The sequence below is a fragment of the Sturnira hondurensis genome, unplaced genomic scaffold, assembly GCF_014824575.4.
Source record: "Sturnira hondurensis isolate 20B ecotype Veracruz unplaced genomic scaffold, ASM1482457v3 Scaffold0022215, whole genome shotgun sequence".
In the NCBI taxonomy this organism is placed as follows: domain Eukaryota; kingdom Metazoa; phylum Chordata; class Mammalia; order Chiroptera; family Phyllostomidae; genus Sturnira; species Sturnira hondurensis.
The window spans coordinates 9110569-9129971 of record NW_028094846.1 but is presented as its reverse complement, the minus strand read 5'-3'; the positions used below and the strand labels follow the sequence as shown (position 1 = coordinate 9129971).

The following is a 19403-nucleotide window of genomic DNA, read 5'->3' as shown; positions in this document are numbered from 1 at the left end:
TGGTCCTGGGCTGTTAGGGATGTTGCAACCCCGGCGATCTTGGTTGGTTTGGGGTAAGCTGCAGTTTGCCCCAGTGTTATCTTTTGCCTGCGGCTGTGAGGAGCGGTTAGTCACAATTCTGTTTTTTTGCTTTTCCAGTAATTTTCCCGTCCTGGGGACACAAGCTCAGAAGAGTGAAATGGCAGTTGTGTTGAACGAGGTCAAAGGCCTGCACAGAAAATGGTGCTGCCTTTGTCCTTTTGGGGATCATATTGAGATGATCGTGTATTTTTACTGTGTTCTGTTAACTTAATGCATTTCACTGATTGCTTTTTGTATGTTGAACCAGCTTTTCATTCCTGGGATAAATCCCACTTGGTAAGGTGTTTGCTAGTTCTTTTGGTATGCTCCTGGATTTGGTTTTTAGTAAGTTATTGAGGATTTTTGCATCTGTATTTATAAGGGATATTGGTATGTAGTTTTCTGTGGTGTCTTGGTCTGGCTTTATCTTTTCTCGAACGCCTTCCCTGTCCTCTGTGCCTTCTTCATGGAAAGAGGCCTTACCTTACTTCCCCCTTTCTAGCCTTTGGTCAGCTCTCAGTTGCACTACATTAGTCAGAAGGCCCATCGGGTAATTGGGGGCCGGGGCGTAAAACAGTCTAGTTTGGAAGCTGAGGGCAGGTAGTCCCGGTGCAGGAGGCTACTTAAGAGGGCACACATACTTTCGCAATACCACTATGCTGCTTTCGTCCCCTGCTGTCGTTAGGGTGACTTTAGTTGCTTTCATTGTTCTTAACTGGCCACGATTTCAAGGCTCATAAGTGCCAGACGCAGAATTTCAAATCTTACTCCAAAAGAATTCTGTATTTTTATTTTTTGGATACTTCTGAAGAATTCCTTTCTCTTCCCCTTCCCCATACCTTCATCTGGTATTTGGGGTAGTGGCCTGAAAAGACATTATTGGTAGTGGTGGTGTTAAACCAGGGTTTTTGTTTGTTTTTTGTTTTTTGCTGTCCTGTGATTTCTACCCCACGTCATAAATTAGGCCAGTGCTGACGGTGAACTTCACTGTAAGTCATAGTACACAGAGTGATGTGAATATGTGGTGTTCACGTAGTAGGTACAGTGCTCTGTGTTCATACCTTGATACTGACAGATCTAGTGGAAATAACTTTAATATAGAATTTTATTAATTATGACATGTAATTTTGTAATTTCAGTGATAGTTTTGTTTTAACCTATAGAATTCAGCAATGAAATCACAGGGATTGAATGCTGAGTGTTTTTAATAGATTATGTGAACAAAACAATGTGTATTAATACGAACCCTACACCAAAAGAATTCTGTAGTTTGAATTCTGTGTTTTCTTACTACCTCTAACACTCATGCTGTAGGGAGAGCTCTGCTGCTCTGGGTGGGCCAGCAGTGGCCGAAATCGGGTAATGAATGAGGTCTTTGTGTCTCAAGACCATCGGAAGTACGTGAGTTCAGGAAATAGCTCGCAGCCAGGACCCAGGGGTAGGGAGTGTACTGTGTACACAGAGACACGCCTCTTTACAGGTATTATGAAACTAGCTCCACGGGTCTGAAACAGGAAAAACCTACTTCTTTGATTTTTAGCATCACATGAAAGGATAATTATGTTACTGAGTTAGTTGCAGGGCGGCGGCAGGTGTCCCACAGGGTAAGGTAAGAGAACTTGTAGAACTGTAAGAAGTATCTCCTAGTGAACGTCCACGCATAACACTTCCTTTTTGTGTGCAATGATTCTGAGGTGAGCCATACACTGGGGAAGAGTTTTGTTCTTTTTTTTTTTTTTTTAAGGATAAATCAAAAGTAAAGACAGCCTATTTTGTTTTGCTCTAAATAAAATTGTTCAAGGAAAGATGAAAGTTGTACGGTTAGGTAGAGAAAAGGCTGTTTGGATGCATTCTAAGTTCTGACGTGGCCTATACAAATTTTTAAAACGCTTTTCTGAGTCATTGTGCATTAGCTCTGGAAACATTTGTGACCACTCTGCTACTGGGAGTAATGTCGAAATTTCCAGTTTCCTGGGATGGGGTGGACTGGTCGGTAAGCATGTGTTAGCATTCTGATTAATCTCTTAGGTTTGACTCTTAAATGTCACTCTATGTACGGACAGAGGAATCAAGGCCATTCCATTGGGGGAGTCTGGTTCTCTCCAGCGTCTTCTCCAGGAGGTAAAAAGCCAAGCCAGACTTCACCAGTGTTTTTTTATCACTCTCTGCTGAATGAGGCAGGCGGCCCGGAGCAGTGAAGGGAGCACGTGCTTCGGAGTGAGACAGGACCTAGGGTGAGGAGCCTGCTGAACCAGCCTGTCACGTTGCTCAGTATTTCTGAGGGTCTGTGTGTTAGTGATAATGCCTGTCCTTCAGGGCTGTGGACATCATGAGTGATGATACAGCAATAGAAGAGTTTTGGGTCCAGAATGTGTCGATATCTATGGTTCCGTTATTAGGGAAAGCTCCTGCTCCGACAGGAGCAGATGATTCCTTTGTGTGTTTGGAGGCTTCAGGTAGGTGTGAAGTGCACGTTCTCGACGGGAGTGATGACTTAGGTGTTTACAGTGGCTTGTGACCCTCCAGGGCCCAGTGCTACCTTACAAAATCTCGTCCTTTTAGGGTTAATTTCTTTTGTCAGGGAAAAATTGAATTAAATTACAACCAAATAATTGAGTTTCTTTAGTTCATTTAAGTTACATTTAATTTTATTCTTAAGGGATATTTATAAATTTATAAATAATTAAAATTATTCCTTAGGGATAATGATTCCTAAGTTAAAGAGGTTTGGTTTTTACCTTTTTTTCCTCTCTAAGAAATCTTTATTAAGCAGCAGCTCTGGACCCTGCCATTCAAAAAGTGAGGTATCCGCTCTGGTTGGTGTAGCTCAGTGGATTGAGTGCAGGCCTGCGGACCAAAGGATCGAGGTTCAATTCCCAGTCAGGGCACGTGCCTGGGTTGCAGGCCAGTTCCCGGCAGAGGATGTACGAGAGGCAACCATACATTGATGTTTCTTTCCCTCTCTCTTTCCCTTCTTCCCCTCTAAAGATAAATAAATAAAATCTTTTTTAAAAAGTGAGGTATCCTTTAGACAAGTTATTTAAATATCTGAATGGACAGTTTTCATTTGTAAAACTGGAAAAAAATGTAAGCGCATGTGGAGTCCTTAAATGAAGTTATATGCATCCAAAGTGCTTAGTGGGAAACTTGACACCGTAACTGCAAACTTTAGTTCTTTCCGTATAATCTAAAGGGGTGCCTTCCTACCTTGAAAATAAATTCATTAAAAGGTAAGGAGAAATTTATTGAACTCAAGTTTAAGATTTGTATGGCTAAAAAAGTCAAATGTATAGAAATAAAAATAAGCAACTGAAGAGCCTCTAAACTTTTGTGAGATGAAATCTTCTCTAGATTAGTTAGCGACAGTAGTTGCGGCCTTTCTCCTTAGCTTTCATGTCAGTGTGAGTGTATCACAAAAAATCAAAGTGGCATTTTAATCACAACTGTGCTTTCTCCCTCTGTCTACTTAAATCCTGTGTTATCTTTCAAATAGTAGTTCGAATTCCTGTATTCTTGAATCCGACCTCTGATCATTTCTGATTAAGTAATCTCTTCCTTTGCCTAAATAGTATATCTACTTTAATTTATACTTCCCTATTTATGTCTTTTTTCCTCCAGTAAGATGAAGTCTGTACAAGTACAGAACCTTTATGCATCTCTCTGTCCGGTGAAACCCAAGAAGTGCTTTGCTAATAAAATGATTGATAGGATTGCTGATTTTAAAAATTCAGTAACTCAGAGACTTGCTGTCACAAAATATAAAAGCTATAACAGCATCTTTTCCCTTTCCCCACACCACTGTGTCTCTTGGATTTAAAAAAGAGCTAATTAACTTCAGGAACCTTTTTGGAATGGGAGGCCAGTATTTGTTCCTAAAGCTTCGAGTTCACAGAAGGAAAGGTAGAGGGGTGAATGCTAAGAGTGAAGTAGCACAGTGCGGACTTGGTTCTCTCCTTTCTTAGAACTGCGGCCAGCTGCTGCCTGGGAGGGAGAGGGTGAGGGTTGGGAACAGGCAGGGCTGAGGCAGCTGCCACCTTGCAGATCGCCCGGTTCTGACACCAGCTTTGTTTCCTCTTCTCGGTAATGATGGAGTGGAGCATATTTCAAGGTCTCCCATTAGACCCTGAAGTACTTTCTGGTCTAGGTCTCTGTGACTCTGTTTCATGCTGATATGAAAAGCGGGGAGGTGGCCTGCCATGGGCCAGCTCACCTGGGGCAGCTGTCCACTCTGAGAGTCAAACTCGGCTCTAAAAACGACAGCTCCACTCCAGCCAAGGTGGAGGTGTAGGGAGACACACTGTGCCTCCTCACACAACCAAAAGAGGGACAACAACAATTTAAAAACAACAACCAGAACTGACAGAAAATTGAACTGTATGGAAGTTGGACAACCAGGGAGTTAAAGAAGAGACATTCATCCTGACCCGTAGGAGGGGCGGAGTCTGGCGGCTGGGCAGAGAGGACTTGGGCAGGACAACAGTGGGCAGACCCAGGAGACGGCGGATCGTGGAGGGGCGCAGAGCACAAAGCAGCTGGCAGACTGGGTGGTCCCACATTGGCTCACAGATGAACCAGGCGAAATGGGAGCGGGACAGACCGTGCAACCCAGAGTCCCAGTGCAGAGAAATAAAGCCTCAAACCTCTGATTGAAAACACCCGTGGGGGTTGAGGTTCCAGGAGAGACTCCCAGCCTCACAGGAGAGTTCGTTGGAGAGACCCACAGGGTCCTAGAATGTGCACAAGCCCACCCACCCACCCGGGAATCAGAACCAGAAGGGCCCAGTTTGCTTGGGGGAAGCAGTGAAAGGGATTGAAATCCCACAGAGTGGAGCAAGTGGCATTGTTCCCTCTCAGACCCCTCCCCGACATACAGTATCACAACCCAGCCACATGGGTTGCCCTGCCCTAGTGAACACCTAAGGCTCTGCCCCTCATACATAACAGGTACATTGAGACCCCCCCCCAAAAAAAAGGTCCAAATAAAAGAACAGATTAAAGCTCCAGAAAAAATACAACTAAGCGACCAAGAGGTAACCAACCAATCAGATGCACAGTTCAAAATATTGGTTATCAGGATACTCACAGAATCGATTGAATCTGGTTGCAGATTAGATGAAAAAATGAAGGCTACGCTAAATGAAAAAGGAAAATGTACAGGGAACCAATAGTGATGGGAAGGAAACTGGGATTCAAATCCATGGAGTGGACCAGAAGGAAGAAAGAAACAGAAAAGAATGAAGAAACAAGAATTCAAAAAAAATGAGGAGAGGCTTAGGAACCTCCAGGACATCTTTAAATGTTCCAAATCTGAATTATAGGGGTGCCAGAAGGAGAAGAGGAAGAGCAGCAAGGGGAAAATTTATTTGAACAAATAATAAAGGAAAACTTCCCCAGTTTGGCAAAGGAAATAGACTTCCAGGAAGTCCAGGAAGCTCAGAGAGTCCCAAAGAAGTTGGACCCAAGAAGGAACACACCAAGGCACATCATAATTACATTAACCAAGGTTAAAATGAAGGAGAGAATCCTAGAAGCAGCAAGAGATAAGGGGACAGTCACCTACAAAGGAGTTCCCATCAGACTGTCAGCTGATTTCTCAAAAGAAACCTTGCAGGCAAGAAGGGGCTGGAAAGAAGTATTCTAAGTCATGAAATCCAAAGACCTACATCCAAGATTGCTCTGTCCATTTAGAATGGAAGGACAGATAAAGTGCTTCTCAGATAAGGTCAAGTTAAAGGACTTGGTCAACTTTATCATCACCCAGCCCTTATTATGTGAAATGTTAAACAGACTTACCTAAGAAAAAGAAGATGAAAGCATGTACAGTAACATGACAGCAAACTCACAATTATTAACAACCACACCTAAAACAAAAACAAAAATAAAAACAAACTAAGCAGACAGCCAGAACAGGAACAGAAGCACAGAAACAGAGATCACATGGAGGGTTAGTAACAGGGGAGTGGGAGGGGGCGAGAGGGGGTAAAAGGTACAGAATAAGTAGCATAGACAGAGGGGAGAAAATAGACGGGGGCAGGGTAAGAATAGTATGGGAAATGTGGAAGCTAAAGAACTTGTGACCCATGGGCATGAACTAAAGGGGGGGGGAATGTGGGTGGGAGAGGGTGGAGGGGAGTGAAGGGGGGAAATGGGACAACTGTGATAGCACAATCAATAAAATATATTAAAAAATAAAAGCGACAGCTCCGTTTGTGAACTGTTTGAAATTTGGGGCCTACACAGGGAAGAATTGAACTCTTTTCTTTGCCATGTCTAGTAGTAGGAGTAACACCAGGAGTTGTATTTTGTAATTTCCCGCTTGTTGATTTTTATTTACCACCAGTGCCTCTAAACAGCTTGCAAAATAGGAAACAGAAACAACAAAAGAAATGGGAAAGCATTTTACCTCATTAGAAGTAAATTGAAATATAGTTACCAAAAGAAATGGGAAGTGTCCTGCCTTATTAGCAGTGAATTGTGAATTTAAACAAGTTACTGCTGTTTGCCTTCAGAATTCAAAGTAATGTAAGCACCTTTGTGAGGTGAGTGTTCTTGCAGAGTTGATGAGTATGAAGAGGTAAGAATTTTTGGAAAGTGGTTTAGGAATATGTATCATGAGTCTTAAAATGTCCATTGATTTGAAAATTTGCTCTAAGAGGTAATGTTAAATAGAGAAAAATAGCGGGGTACAACGTAATGTGTGACTTGGTTACAGACGCAAATTGGAAATGATGATGCCTCTGCAAGAGGGGGTATAGGTAACCATTAGCAGGAAAGCTTTAGAAGGTTTCTAAGAACCTGGAGAATTTTTTGCCATATAGCTTATAAAAGCAGTGGATACTTTTTTGTACGTATTTATTCACATCTCAACTGTAGGTGACTAGTGACCATTCCCTCCTTCTTCAGTCACCTTTCTGAAGCTTGGGGAGTTTTCCTTCCTTGCTGGCTCTCCTTTGCTGCCTTCTTTTCTTTGTTTGGTTTCTAAGTGTAGGAGTTCTTCAAGGCTTTTCCTGATCCTGGACTTAATTTTTTTTTTAAATTAACATAGAGTAAAACTGACCTTTGGGGAATGTACAGTTCTGTGAATTTTAACCAATGTATGGATTTGTGTAACTACCATTACATTTAGGTCACAGAATAGTTGCATCACCACCCTTGCCAAAAAAGAAATCCTTATTGGAGAATTGTAACCTTTTGATACTGGCTTCTTTGAGAGACTCAGCATAGTGCCTTTGAGATCTAGCCAAGTTGTTGTGTGTGTTGGGAGTTCATTCCTTTTTTATTGCTGAGTACTATTCCATTGTACACATGTGCTACAGTTTATCCATTCACCTGTGAAGGGCATTTATTTTGTTTCCAGTTTGGGGTAGTTATGAATAGAAATGTTTGGGGCAGAAATGTTTATGTCATAAACATTTGGTTTTTGTGAATGTAAGTTTTTGTTTCTCTGGGGTAAGTACTTAGGAGTGGAATTGCTGGATCATAATGGTAGGTATATGTTTTACTTTACAAGACGTTGCCGAATTGCTTTCTAGAGTGCTGTACCATTTTGCATGCCACTCAGCGGTGCGTGTGAGTTCTCGTTGGTTTGCGTCCTGCCTCATTACTAGCACTTGGTGTGTTGCTAGTACTTTCTGTGTTAGCCACCCTGGTAGGCATGTAGTGATTTCTCATTGCGGTATTAATGTGCATTTCTTTAATGGCTGCTAATGTTGGACATCTTATTTGTCATTCCTGTATCCTTCAGTGAAGAGGATTTTTATTAATTTTTTAATTGAGTTGTTGGTTTTCATATTGTGAAGTTTGAGAGCTCTTTATGTCTTCTGGATGCGTGTTCTTTGTCGGATATATAATTAGCGAATATTTCCTCCCGTTTATAGATTCTTTTCATTCTCATAGAGAATAAGAGTCCAGTTTTGTATTTTGTTTTCTATGTTTTATGCTTTATTTAAAAACAACTCTAGCCCTGGCTGGTGTGGCTCAGTGGATTGGGCACAGGCCTGCGAACCACACGATCGCTGTTCAGTTCCCAGTCAGGGCACATGTCTGGGTTGCAGGCCAGTTCCTGGTTCCTGGCGGGGGACGCACAGGGGCAACCATACACTCATGTTTCTCTCTCTCTCTCTCCTTCCCTTCCCCTCTAAGTTAAATAAATAAAATCTTAAAAAAACAACAACTTTATTGAGTTGTGACTTATATAAGTTGTGACTTATATTGTATGTTTTAAAAATATACAATTCTGTGATTTTTTTAAAGTACATAGTTGTACAGCCCTCACCACAGTCCAGTTTTAGAACATATTCATCACCCCAAAAGAAGTCCCAGAGCTGTTAGCAGTCATTCTGTCGTTCTTCTCACACCCCAGTCCCTGGGGAGAGGGAAGGGACTATCAGCTACCACTGATGTCCCGTCTGTCTCTCGATTTCCCAGTTCCAGACAGTTCAGCTATGTGGAATCACCAGTGTGTGTTCATTCTGACTGGCTTCTTTCACTTGGCATAATTTTTTCAAGGTTTGTCTATATGTTATAGCATGTATTAGTACTCCATTCCTTTTTATTGCTGAATAATTTTATTTATCCATTTTTAAGTTGATGGACATTTAAGTTGTTTTCACTTTGGCTATTATGAATAGTGCTATGAATATTCAAGTTTAAGTTTTTATGTGAACACACGTTTTCATCCTTTCATTTTTAACCTGCTTATATGATTGTATTTGAAGTGAGTTTTTTAGATAGCATGTAGTTGAATCATATATGTGTTTTGACAGTCTGCCTTATCTTTTGTAGTACCATTTTAATTTCTGTTTGTGTCTTTGTCTCCCCTTTCTGCCTTTTCTTGGATTATTAACATGTTTTTTTATCATTACATTTTAATTTAGGTTTTTTCTTCTTTTTTTGCTGTATCTCTTTATAGAGATTTTTTACTGGTTGCTGTGGGGATTTCACTATACATATTGAACTTTCCACAACTTACATATATTCAACATTTAACCACCTCAAGTGAAATATGAAAAAGAAGAAAAGAAAACCTTACCGTCTTACAGTTTTCTTTTCCCTTCGCCTTTGTGTTAGGTGGTTACACACTGAACAGTCCCTACAGAGGGTGTTGCCCTTTCTGCTCAAACCGCCAGACATATGTTAAAGGACTCAAGAAGAGAGTAATATATTTTATTTATCATTTTTGTTTCTCTTTATTCCTGATGTTTCAGCGTTTCCCTCTGGTATCGTTTGCATTTTGTCTGAAGAATTTCCATGAACAATTCTTTTAGCTCAAGTCTGCGGCAGTGAGTTCTTCAGCTGAAATTGTCTTTATTCACCTTTATTTCTGAAGGGTATTTTTGTGTGCGTATAGAATTTGGGGTAGACAAATTTTAGTTTGATGAAACTGTCAAAATTCAGAAAGGGTATTTCCTCTCAGCACTGAAGATAATGTGGTTCCAAACGAACACCTGCGTTCTGGAATCGTTGTTCCGGTAGGTTCTGTGCTGCACGTCCGTCTCCCGGCCCCTCGGGTGCTGTCGTTCAGATCCGCGGTTTTAAGTGCCATTGATGTGCTGGTGTCTGCAGCCTCCCAGCGTCTCTGAGCCCCAGATCAGTGTAACTAGGTGTTTCATTCTGTTCCTCAGATTCCCTGCTCCTGCTTTTCGGTGATTACATGGCCGTCTGCCCCTTTACTCTGCCTACAAGCCGGCAGCCCTTCTTTTTCTCCCTCTCTCGCCTCTTACGTCCAGGTAATCTGCAGTTCTGTCAGTCCGTCTCTCAACTGGGTTTTAAAATTCTTCCACTTTCGTCTTCCCTGACATCATTCTGTTCCAAGCCAGCACGATCCCATTCCTGAACTGCTGCATGGTTTTGTTTCTAATTTTGTTCCCCATCTAATCCATTTTTTTCACCCTGTAGCCAGAGTGACCTTTTACAAAATGGAAGTCAGACCATATGACCTCCTGCTCAAAACCGTTGAGTGGATTTCTCTTGCACTTGGAATAGAATCCTAAATCCTTAAGGGCTCGGTCTGGCCGGCTCCTGTCTGTTGTACTTATTTTCGTGTTCCTCTTCTCACTTTCTCAATTATAGCCACACTTTTCATCTCCTCTGCATACCAGTTTCTTTCCTACCTCAGGGCTTTTACACTTGCTACATTCTTTCAGTTTTAGATCCTTCCCCCCAGTCTTTAAAGTACAGAAATTCCCCATCCTAGCCCATCCATAAGAGTTATCTTTATCTCTTACGGACTTTATTTATTTTTTTGCCTAGCACCTAACACTTCCTGCCTGACAAAGTGCTTTGCACATAGTGACCACTCAATAAATACTGGGCCAAACAATGAGTCATTATACAGATTAAAAGTGTGTATTATTTTAATAATTTTGTAAATGGGGGTAACAATATAAGTTGTATAAATATTGAGTTGTTGTCTTTCTATTTATATATAGTTCCCAAATTTCTATAATGAGCATATGTTGCTTTTATAAACTTGGAAACAAACCATTTTAAAAATGAAAACCTGCCTTACTCTACTAATAACTTTGTTGAGTTCAATCTTTTTAGGCTCTCATTTATCATTTTGTATTAATTAGTTTTTTCATGTGTACTTTTTCATTTCATTCTCAAAAAATGTTTACAAGGTATTAGATGGTTTAGATAGTTAAAAGCAGCATGGAATCAGAAAAGAATCTTCATATTTTCTTTATATTTTTATATCTTAATTTTTTAGTTTTCTAACAAGATACTGTAGTCTTCTTAAAACTTTATTTTTTTAATTTTTAATTTTTAAATTATAGTCGACATATAATGTTATATTAGTTTCAGGTATACACTCAATATATACCTTACGAAGTAATCACCCCAATAAATCTTGTACCCATCTGGCACCGTACATAGTTATTATAATATTATTGATTATATTCCCTGTGCTTTACTTTACATCTCGGTGACTATTTGATAACTGGCAATTTGTGCTCCTTTAATTCCATCCCCTTTACCAGTTCCCCAACTCCCTTCTTCTGTCCGAGGGTCTGTTTTGTGTGTTTGTTTATTTTGTTCTTTAGATTCCAAATATAAGTGAAATCATACAGAATCAGACAGAATCATATTGTGTGTGATTTTTGCTCAGCACAGTACCCCCTTGGTCTATCCATGTTATCACAGATGGCAAGATTCCATTCTTTTTATGGCTGAGTAGTATTCCGTTGTATATATCTAACACACCATCTTTATCCATTTGTCTGTTGATGGGCACTTGGGTTGCTTCCATCTCTCCGCTATTGTGATTAATGCTCCAGTGAACATATGGATGCGCTTGTCTTTTCAAATTAGTGCTTTGGGTTTCTTTGGGTAAATACTCAGAAGTGGGATTGCTGGGTCCTCCTTTGTCTCTGGTTAAGCCTTTGTTTTAAAGTCTGTTTTGTTGGGTATGAGTATTGCTCCTCCAGCTTTTTTCCCCTTCATTTCCATGTTCATGAAATACCTTTTTTCATCCCTTTGTTGGTGTGTCTTTTGTTCTGAAGTGAGTCTCCAGCACATGTGTGGGTCTCGTTTTCTTAGCCATTCAGCCACCCTCTGTCTTTTGAGTGGAGCCTGTATTCCATATACATTTAAAGTTATTGTTGATAGATATGTATTGCCATTTTATTATTCATATTTTTTCTTTCTTTTCTATTTCTTAAGGAAGACCCTTTAACATTTCTTGTAGTATTGGTTTGGTGGCGATGATCTCCTTTAGCATTTTCTTGACTGGGAAACCCCTTTATCTGTGGTATCAAATAAGAATATCTATAATAATCTGAAATACTATCAAAATTAAACTTTTTGCACCTACTTACCCATGTGCATTAAGATTTTCATATATTTCAACAAAAATACATTACTACAGATTAAATGCAAAACTAGGATTCGGTTAAGTCAGACACTAAAGGGAGTTGCAAAATATTGCTCTTACCTCTTAACTCTCTTTTGAAGGCTATTTTTAAAAACATTAACATAATAGGTTTATTATTTTAAAATTTATAAATATTGTTAAAACCTCAGTTTTAATTTTAAATATGATATATAGTGGTAGATATGACCCGCATAATAGAGGGAGACCTCTATTGGAGACCTCAGTGCCTTTTATTCTTAAATGTTTTACTGTTATATGATAGAGATAATGTAAAATTTACATTTTAAGCTATTTTTAAATAGCTTTGTGTGTAATTTAGTAGCTTTAAGTGCATTCACAATGTTGGTAACAGCTAGAACAGACTCCAGATATTACATATCTACTGGAATCATACAGTATTCATCTGTGTCTCTGGTTTATTTCACTTAGTGTAGGGCATTTAAAGCCCATTTATGTTGGAGCATATATCAAAATTTTATTTCTTTTTATGGTTGAATAGTATTCCATTGTATTTATATACTAAATTTTGTTTATCTGTTCATCCTTCTTTACTCCTGGTTATGAGATAAGAGCATTTGAAAATGTAACTATTAATTATTGATAATTTAAATAGCAGATTTACTGATTAAATAGTAAACCATATGATATAGAATATAAATATGTATAGAGCATGGATTATCAAGATCCTTTTCCTTATATTTTTATAATCTAGGGAAGGAAAAATTTAGCCTGGTATTTGAAATTCTGAGTCATTAGCTGAGGTAACGATTAGTCATTTAACTCCTGTTTTCCTTATAAAGTTAACAGTGCTGGTTATACTATAAAGGTTAGTTTTATCGAAAGTGTAAGCTTTTTTTTTAAACTATTAATAATTACCTCCAGCAAGGTCATTCTTTCTTTAAGGTTACATTATAATTTTGTTTCAGCTTTATTTAAGGCTATTTCATTCTGCCATTCCATAATATTACTGTTACCTTTATTGACCTGGGACCTGGTACATACTAGGTGCTTAATAAATATTGAATCAATAAGTGGTTTTAGCTGTATAGTTACAAACATTCTTGTATTATTTTTATAGATTATATCACTAAATTCATTAGTTATTTGTAGAAGTTACTAGTTTAATTCTCATAAGGTGGTCTCATTTGCAGGTTCTTAAATTTTATTTAACGTTAAATAAATATTCATAAAAAGATTAGACTTTGACTTTTAAAAGTTCTAGCACTGAAAAGTTTTCAACACTATCATGCCATGTTCTTAACTTTTATTAAGCTGTAGAGTCAAATATTAGTGAAAGTAGTCATTTCTGGGCTTCTGTGCCTCTGAATCAGACTGTAAGTATTTTTTTGACTTTGGATTCGTGGTTTCCGGAACCACTTTAAGTGATGCAAGAGATGCGTCTCATTAGGCGGCTCCTCTTTTTGTAAAAGTGTATTGGGGTTTTATTGTAAACAGATCTTTTCCCAAGGAAAGTTCTCTACAATCTCACTAAATCATTTATTTAGGAATGAAATCCTATCTATATATATATATACAGGTCCCTACATATTTTATTATCTGTTATCCGTGTGTGTGTGTGTTGAATTTTACTTGTTTGTTTGTTCACAATAATCCCTGAGGTTCTGAAGTAACTCCATTCTGACTCAATCTTTTCCTAGTTACTAGACATTTGCCTTTCGGTCACCCTCCTCCCACTTGGCACTTATAACTTCTTATGCCTCTGTTGGTTCCTGGCCACTCTGCCCATGAGTCAGTGCCCCGTGCACGNTTTTTTGACTTTGGATTCGTGGTTTCCGGAACCACTTTAAGTGATGCAAGAGATGCGTCTCATTAGGCGGCTCCTCTTTTTGTAAAAGTGTATTGGGGTTTTATTGTAAACAGATCTTTTCCCAAGGAAAGTTCTCTACAATCTCACTAAATCATTTATTTAGGAATGAAATCCTATCTATATATATACAGGTCCCTACATATTTTATTATCTGTTATCCGTGTGTGTGTGTGTCGAATTTTACTTGTTTGTTTGTTCACAATAATCCCTGAGGTTCTGAAGTAACTCCATTCTGACTCAATCTTTTCCTAGTTACTAGACATTTGCCTTTCGGTCACCCTCCTCCCACTTGGCACTTATAACTTCTTATGCCTCTGTTGGTTCCTGGCCACTCCGCCCATGAGTCAGTGCCCCGTGCACGTGGTGTTGCCCGTCAGAGTGGAATGCTGAGACTTCCTCGTCACAGAACAGTGTGAGTTTTGTGCTTCTGGGCAGAGGAATGGTCCTGGGGACAGTTCTGCTCCAGGCTAACAGTTATGGCAGAGATCAGGACACTTCACTTCGCTGCCTGCGCACTGAGGCCCCAGAAACTGCTCTGCCCAACTTAGCAGGTATGATTCGGAGGTGGCAGTTGGGGAGGGGGGTAGATAACCACAGAAATCAAGCACGAGTGGAGATTTCAAGAAAGGAATCTTGTGTGTTACCATCCTTGTCTTCGTTCGTGGCCAGTGACACTGGTGTGTGCCCTGTTTCCCGCATGTTACAGCAGGACCTCCGTCCGTGCCTACAAAGAAGGAATGGATGGCTAACACGTGGTATTTCGTGGTGTTAAGATAGACATGGCTTGATATAAAGAATTTGAACTATGTTTTGAGAACTATTGAATGATTTATTCAATCACCTTAAATGGTTTTATAAAAGAGGTATTAAAAAGTATTTGCTTTTTAGAGAGCATTCAGTCAGGTAAAGCAGAATTCTGGCAAGATAAGCATTTGTACTTGGAAATGCCCAAGCTGAAATTTTGTACATTAATTTTTCCAGTTCCTACCTGGCAGATTTTTAAGTAAACCGGTCAAAGTTACTGAATGACTAATTGGTGAAAAGTGTTTGTAATACAGTTAAACATTACATTTAGGAATTATCTCTAAATTTGAGTTTGGATTTTAGTCTGGATTTTAACTTGTTTAATACTGATAATTTACTTTGTATAAGTTTCTAATTCTATGTTTAGCCTTATTTTTATTGTTTCCTGCAACTATATCAGTAGGAAAAAGTAATAAAACTACCTTTTCTTGGTAGTCATAATGTATTTCTGCTGCCTGGGTCCTGTTTTTTCTGAATGAAAATCAGCATCTTCTGTTGTCTCAAGTCTGTGATCTACGTCTGTAACAGTAATTAGTAAAAGACTGATTTGCTGTCTAATTTGCCTAATGTGTAGTGGGCACTTCACAGTGTTGCTCAGAAACAGCATTCCAAGCCTGCTCACTGGCACTGGGGCAGGTGCAGTGCGTCCGAGTCACCCGGACATTTCTGTTCTACACGCCAAGGAGAGGAGAGGGGACTAGACCCACTGGGCAACACTGTGGCATTTACTTGCTTTTCTTATGGGATTTTTGGGTCTTTTTTGCCTTTATTTCTTAGCTTGTTCTCTTCATTAGTTGTTTAGCTCTTTATGATTTAATATGTGTTCATTCTTCTCCTGAGGAAAATATTAGGATGTTTTCTGTCTTTGAAAAGCTCTCCCTTTGTTTTGCGCTAGTGGTAGGATGTGTTCCGGTGGATATCCTGTGCAGACGGGCCATGTGGGAAGTGGGCCCTTAGCTGTCTGAGACCAGAGGCCCGGGGGGAGAAAGAAGAAAGGAAGGAAATAAGGCCTTTTGACTTGACCAAAAAAATCATAAAGCCAGTGATGGGGCAAGGAGTAGAGAATAAAAAAAGATTGTTTTTCAAGTTGTGATTTTTTAGTACTTTGGCTTCAAAAATTGCTTTTGTCCTATCCTGTATTTATTATATTGTATATTTGAGAAGTATACAGTATCATTTGGTGTGAATATGGGGTGGGCAAAAGTAGATTTACAGTTTATATGGAAAATAATTCAATAATTAATAATACAAGAATAAACTCTGTTTCATGTACTCATGACTCTAAACCTTTTGCCCACCCCAAATATTTTTAAATTTACATAAAATTATGCCGCAGGTCTTGTTCTTTTTTTCCTTTTGTCAAATAACATGGTTGTTAAGAAACTGACTTGCCTTTAACAATCCTCCTCTGAGCTTGATGGAGCTCCTCTTCGGTGAGACGAACCGTGTGTCATAGACGTGTCTCGCACGTTGACAACCTGTCGCTGTCCTGGCAGCAGTGCAGGATCCTGCCCATCCGGTTCAGAGGTTCTCTCTCTCCTGACTCCCGAGCTGTTTTCCGGTCTGTCCCGTTAGAGCAGTCTCTGAGCACACGAGTCATTTATGCCACACGTCTTTTCCGAGAGCCTCTTACACACATGCGCTACTCTTGGTGCTGGGAATTTATCAGTGAACGAAGCAGGCAGAGACCCCTGTTCTCGTAAAACTTACGTTCTTATTGGGGGAGTTAGATGGATACATATGAATATAATAAGTAAATTACATTTCTGTGGTAATAAGAGCTGTGGGGGGAAATAAATTGGTAAGGGAGACATGGAGGACATGGAGCGTTGTCAGGAATAGATGTATTTTAAAATAGAGCAGTCGGAGAATGCCGCGCCGAGAGGGTGGTGGTTACGTGAAGTGTCATGTGGATGTCTTGGGGAAGAATGCTGTAGGCAGCAGGCAAAGCCAGTACAAAGGTCCTGAGGCAGGGGGGTGTCTGCCCGTTCAAGGAAGGCCAGTGGCCAGAATGAGGTGAACTAGGGGAGGGCTGCTACCTTGCAGCCCTTGTGAGGACTTTAGTCTTGACTCTAAGATACAGGGAGCCACCTGAGGTGGGTTTGCCCATAGGAGTAACACACTCTGACTTAGGCTTTTAAAAACCGGCTGGTGTCTTGAGACTAGACAGTAGGGAACATGTCTTGACAGAGGCATGGAGATGAGTAAGGAGTTTGGTGAAATAACCTAGGGGAAACATGACTGTGTGACCAGGTGGGAATGATGGAGGGGGTGAGAAATGAACACGCTCCGAATATCAATTTTGAAGGCAGTGCCAGTGGGGTTTCCTGATGGATTGGATGTGATATGTGAGAGCAAAAAAGGAGTCATGAGTGATTCCAAGTTTTTGTTTTTCTCCCCAGCTTTATTGATACAGTTGATACATAAGATTATGGAAGTTTAATGTTTATGATGTGTTGATTTAGTACTCTTGCATATTGCAAAATGGTAAGATCTACTCTCAGTAACTTTCAAGTATATCGTAGTACAGCATTATTAAGTACAATCACTGTGCTATACATTAGACTCCTAGGACTACTTCTTAGAGCTAGAAGTACATACTCAGACTCTCACGGGTTTTTTGGCTTGAGCAGCTAAAAAGATGAAATTACCATTAACTGAGATAAAGAATTCTGTGGGAGAAAGAAGGAGAGTAGTTTTTTTGTACTTGAAAATCCAAATAGTGCTTTATAATGTTTATATTTTGAAGCTCAGCATAAGGCTGGTGTATAGTAGATGTTCAGTAATGAATGGATGCTCACTAAAATTATAGTTTTGTGAACTTTAAATTTTAATACACTGGGTTTCACAAAGTAAGATAACGAATGTATGACATTTGCTGTTTTTGGCCTTATAGGGCTTAAGAGTTGGTTTTAGTGTCTGCTTGATTACTGTTTTTAACTTGGTCATTGATGGTACAAAAGTTAAATTGTACCATCAATTTTTTGATTGTACAAAAATCAATTGTACCCTTGATTTTTGTTCCTTTTGTAATTTCAAACAAGGGGACTCCTACTTAAGGAAATGTATTTTAATTGTTTGATAATCATGAAATAGAGAAATGATCACAAAACATTGTGGTATGTTACCACCATCACTGGCAAGAAACATTAGTGTGGATATATTGTGTTTAGTATAGAACCTAATATTATGAATATTCTTTGTATTTCTTTTCACAGTTCTTTTCATGTGAATAAAGGGCTGGCATTTTGTAGCCCTGTGGAAATTCTGCTAGAGTAGATCATTTTTGTTAGAATAAAGAGAAACATGGTACATGTGGCCAGGATGTTTCATATACTATGGTGTCTGTTTTGTAATCATAATCGCTTATTTTAGTGTGTGATACGGCTGTTCCCATTCACTGTGACTCTGCCTTTGGAAAGGGAACAACACATCTGTTTCACATTAGCTTGTCAGGACATATCTTTAGGTTTGTTGTAATATTCTTAATGTATAACAGTGTAATTAGCTGTGGAATTTTAAAGCTGTGTTCCTTTGTAGAGGAGAAGGAATGTGATGAAGTGAAATAAACTCTAAAACTGTTAGGAGAATTATGGATTCAACCCACAGCAGGAATTCCTGTCTATTTCATGTATACAGTTATAAAACCATTTTTAAACATTGGTTAATGCTATTTTAGGATTAAAATACATGTCATTGTTTCCTGCCACTTACATTTTTGTGTAATTTGGTCATTCAGTCAACAGTTACTGAACACATGCAACTCCTTGCTAGAAAAAAAAGATACCATTCTTTCTTTATTTCTTTAAGATTTTATTTATTTTTAGACAGAGGGGAAGGGAGGGAGAAAGAGAGGGAGAGAAACATCAGTGTGTGGTTGTCTGTCACTCGCCCCATACTGAGGACCTGGCCCAAAAACCCAGGCACGTGCCCTGACTGGGAATCAAACCAGCAACCCTTTGGTTTGCAGGCCGGTGCTCAGTCCACTGAGCCACACCAGCGAGGGCAAAAAGATACCATTCCTATGCCCAAATGCACACTGTGAAGTTTGGGAAACAGGCATGCATTGATGATATTACAAAGATAGAGACAGAGGGTGTGACTGCAGCAAATGTAATGCTTTTAGGGGGCAGCAGGAGGAGGAACCTGTGAGGCTTCTTAGGGGAAGGTTGTATTGGAGCTGAGTGTTACAAATGGAAGTCAACCAGTCGAAAAAACAAAAGGGGGTGGAATGAGACCACATTCCAGGTCGACAGGACAGTGTGAATAAAGGCAAAGATGTAGGAAGCATCATGGGGTGTGTTAACGTTTAAAATAATGTTAGAGCGTGAGCTGGGGAGAGGTGAAGCTGGAGAAGTAGGTGGCGACCCGATCTTAAAGCCCTTGAAGGCATGTTAAAGAGATTTCCGCTTGATGGTGAACTATTGAAGAGTCTTAAGAAGAGTGACATGGTCAAATTTTTGTTTTGAATAGATCACTTTGCCAGCTGTGTGGAGGACGGATTTGAGGGAGACAAGACTGGAGGCAGTAGTCCAGGTGAGAGATGACGGGGTCTGATCCAAGGCATTGGCTGTGGACATGGAGGAAGGAATGGATTTGAAAAGAAGTAAAACCATAGATTCAAGGCTTTCTCTTTCTTGTTCAAAGGTGGTAAAAATCTATTTTAAATTAAAAATGAGTGGGAGAAAGAGCCATAATTAGAAAAGTGTTGTTATGTCACACAGGCTGGTAGTGGCTTGTAGCTGCTGAAACGATTCCAGTGGGTAAGGGAATTGCTGCTGGAAGAACAGTGACGTTTGGTGTCATTGACCCGGGCTGTGGGAAGGTGCCGCAGGG

The 19403-nt window shown here is 39.6% G+C and overlaps 1 protein-coding gene across 13 annotated transcripts in view; it reads left to right on the top strand.

Moving 5' to 3' along the window:
- The window catches only part of ABL2 (ABL proto-oncogene 2, non-receptor tyrosine kinase), a 91932-nt gene that overhangs the window by 48050 nt on the left and 24479 nt on the right, over positions 1-19403 (top strand). For 5 of the 13 annotated variants that reach the window (XR_005064864.1, XM_037035203.1, XM_037035211.1 and 2 more), the window contains exon 2: positions 19041-19103. The exons of 3 other annotated variants lie outside the window; for them this stretch is intronic. Coding sequence is in view for 9 of the 10 variants with exons in the window: in XM_037035203.1 (XP_036891098.1) it covers positions 19041-19103 (63 nt within the window). In the remaining variant the exon portion in view is untranslated. Of the gene's footprint in view, positions 1-14101; positions 14315-19040; positions 19104-19403 lie in introns of those variants that run through there. 5 more of the 13 variants (XM_037035205.1, XM_037035207.1, XM_037035213.1 and 2 more) reach the window with 5 other exon arrangements.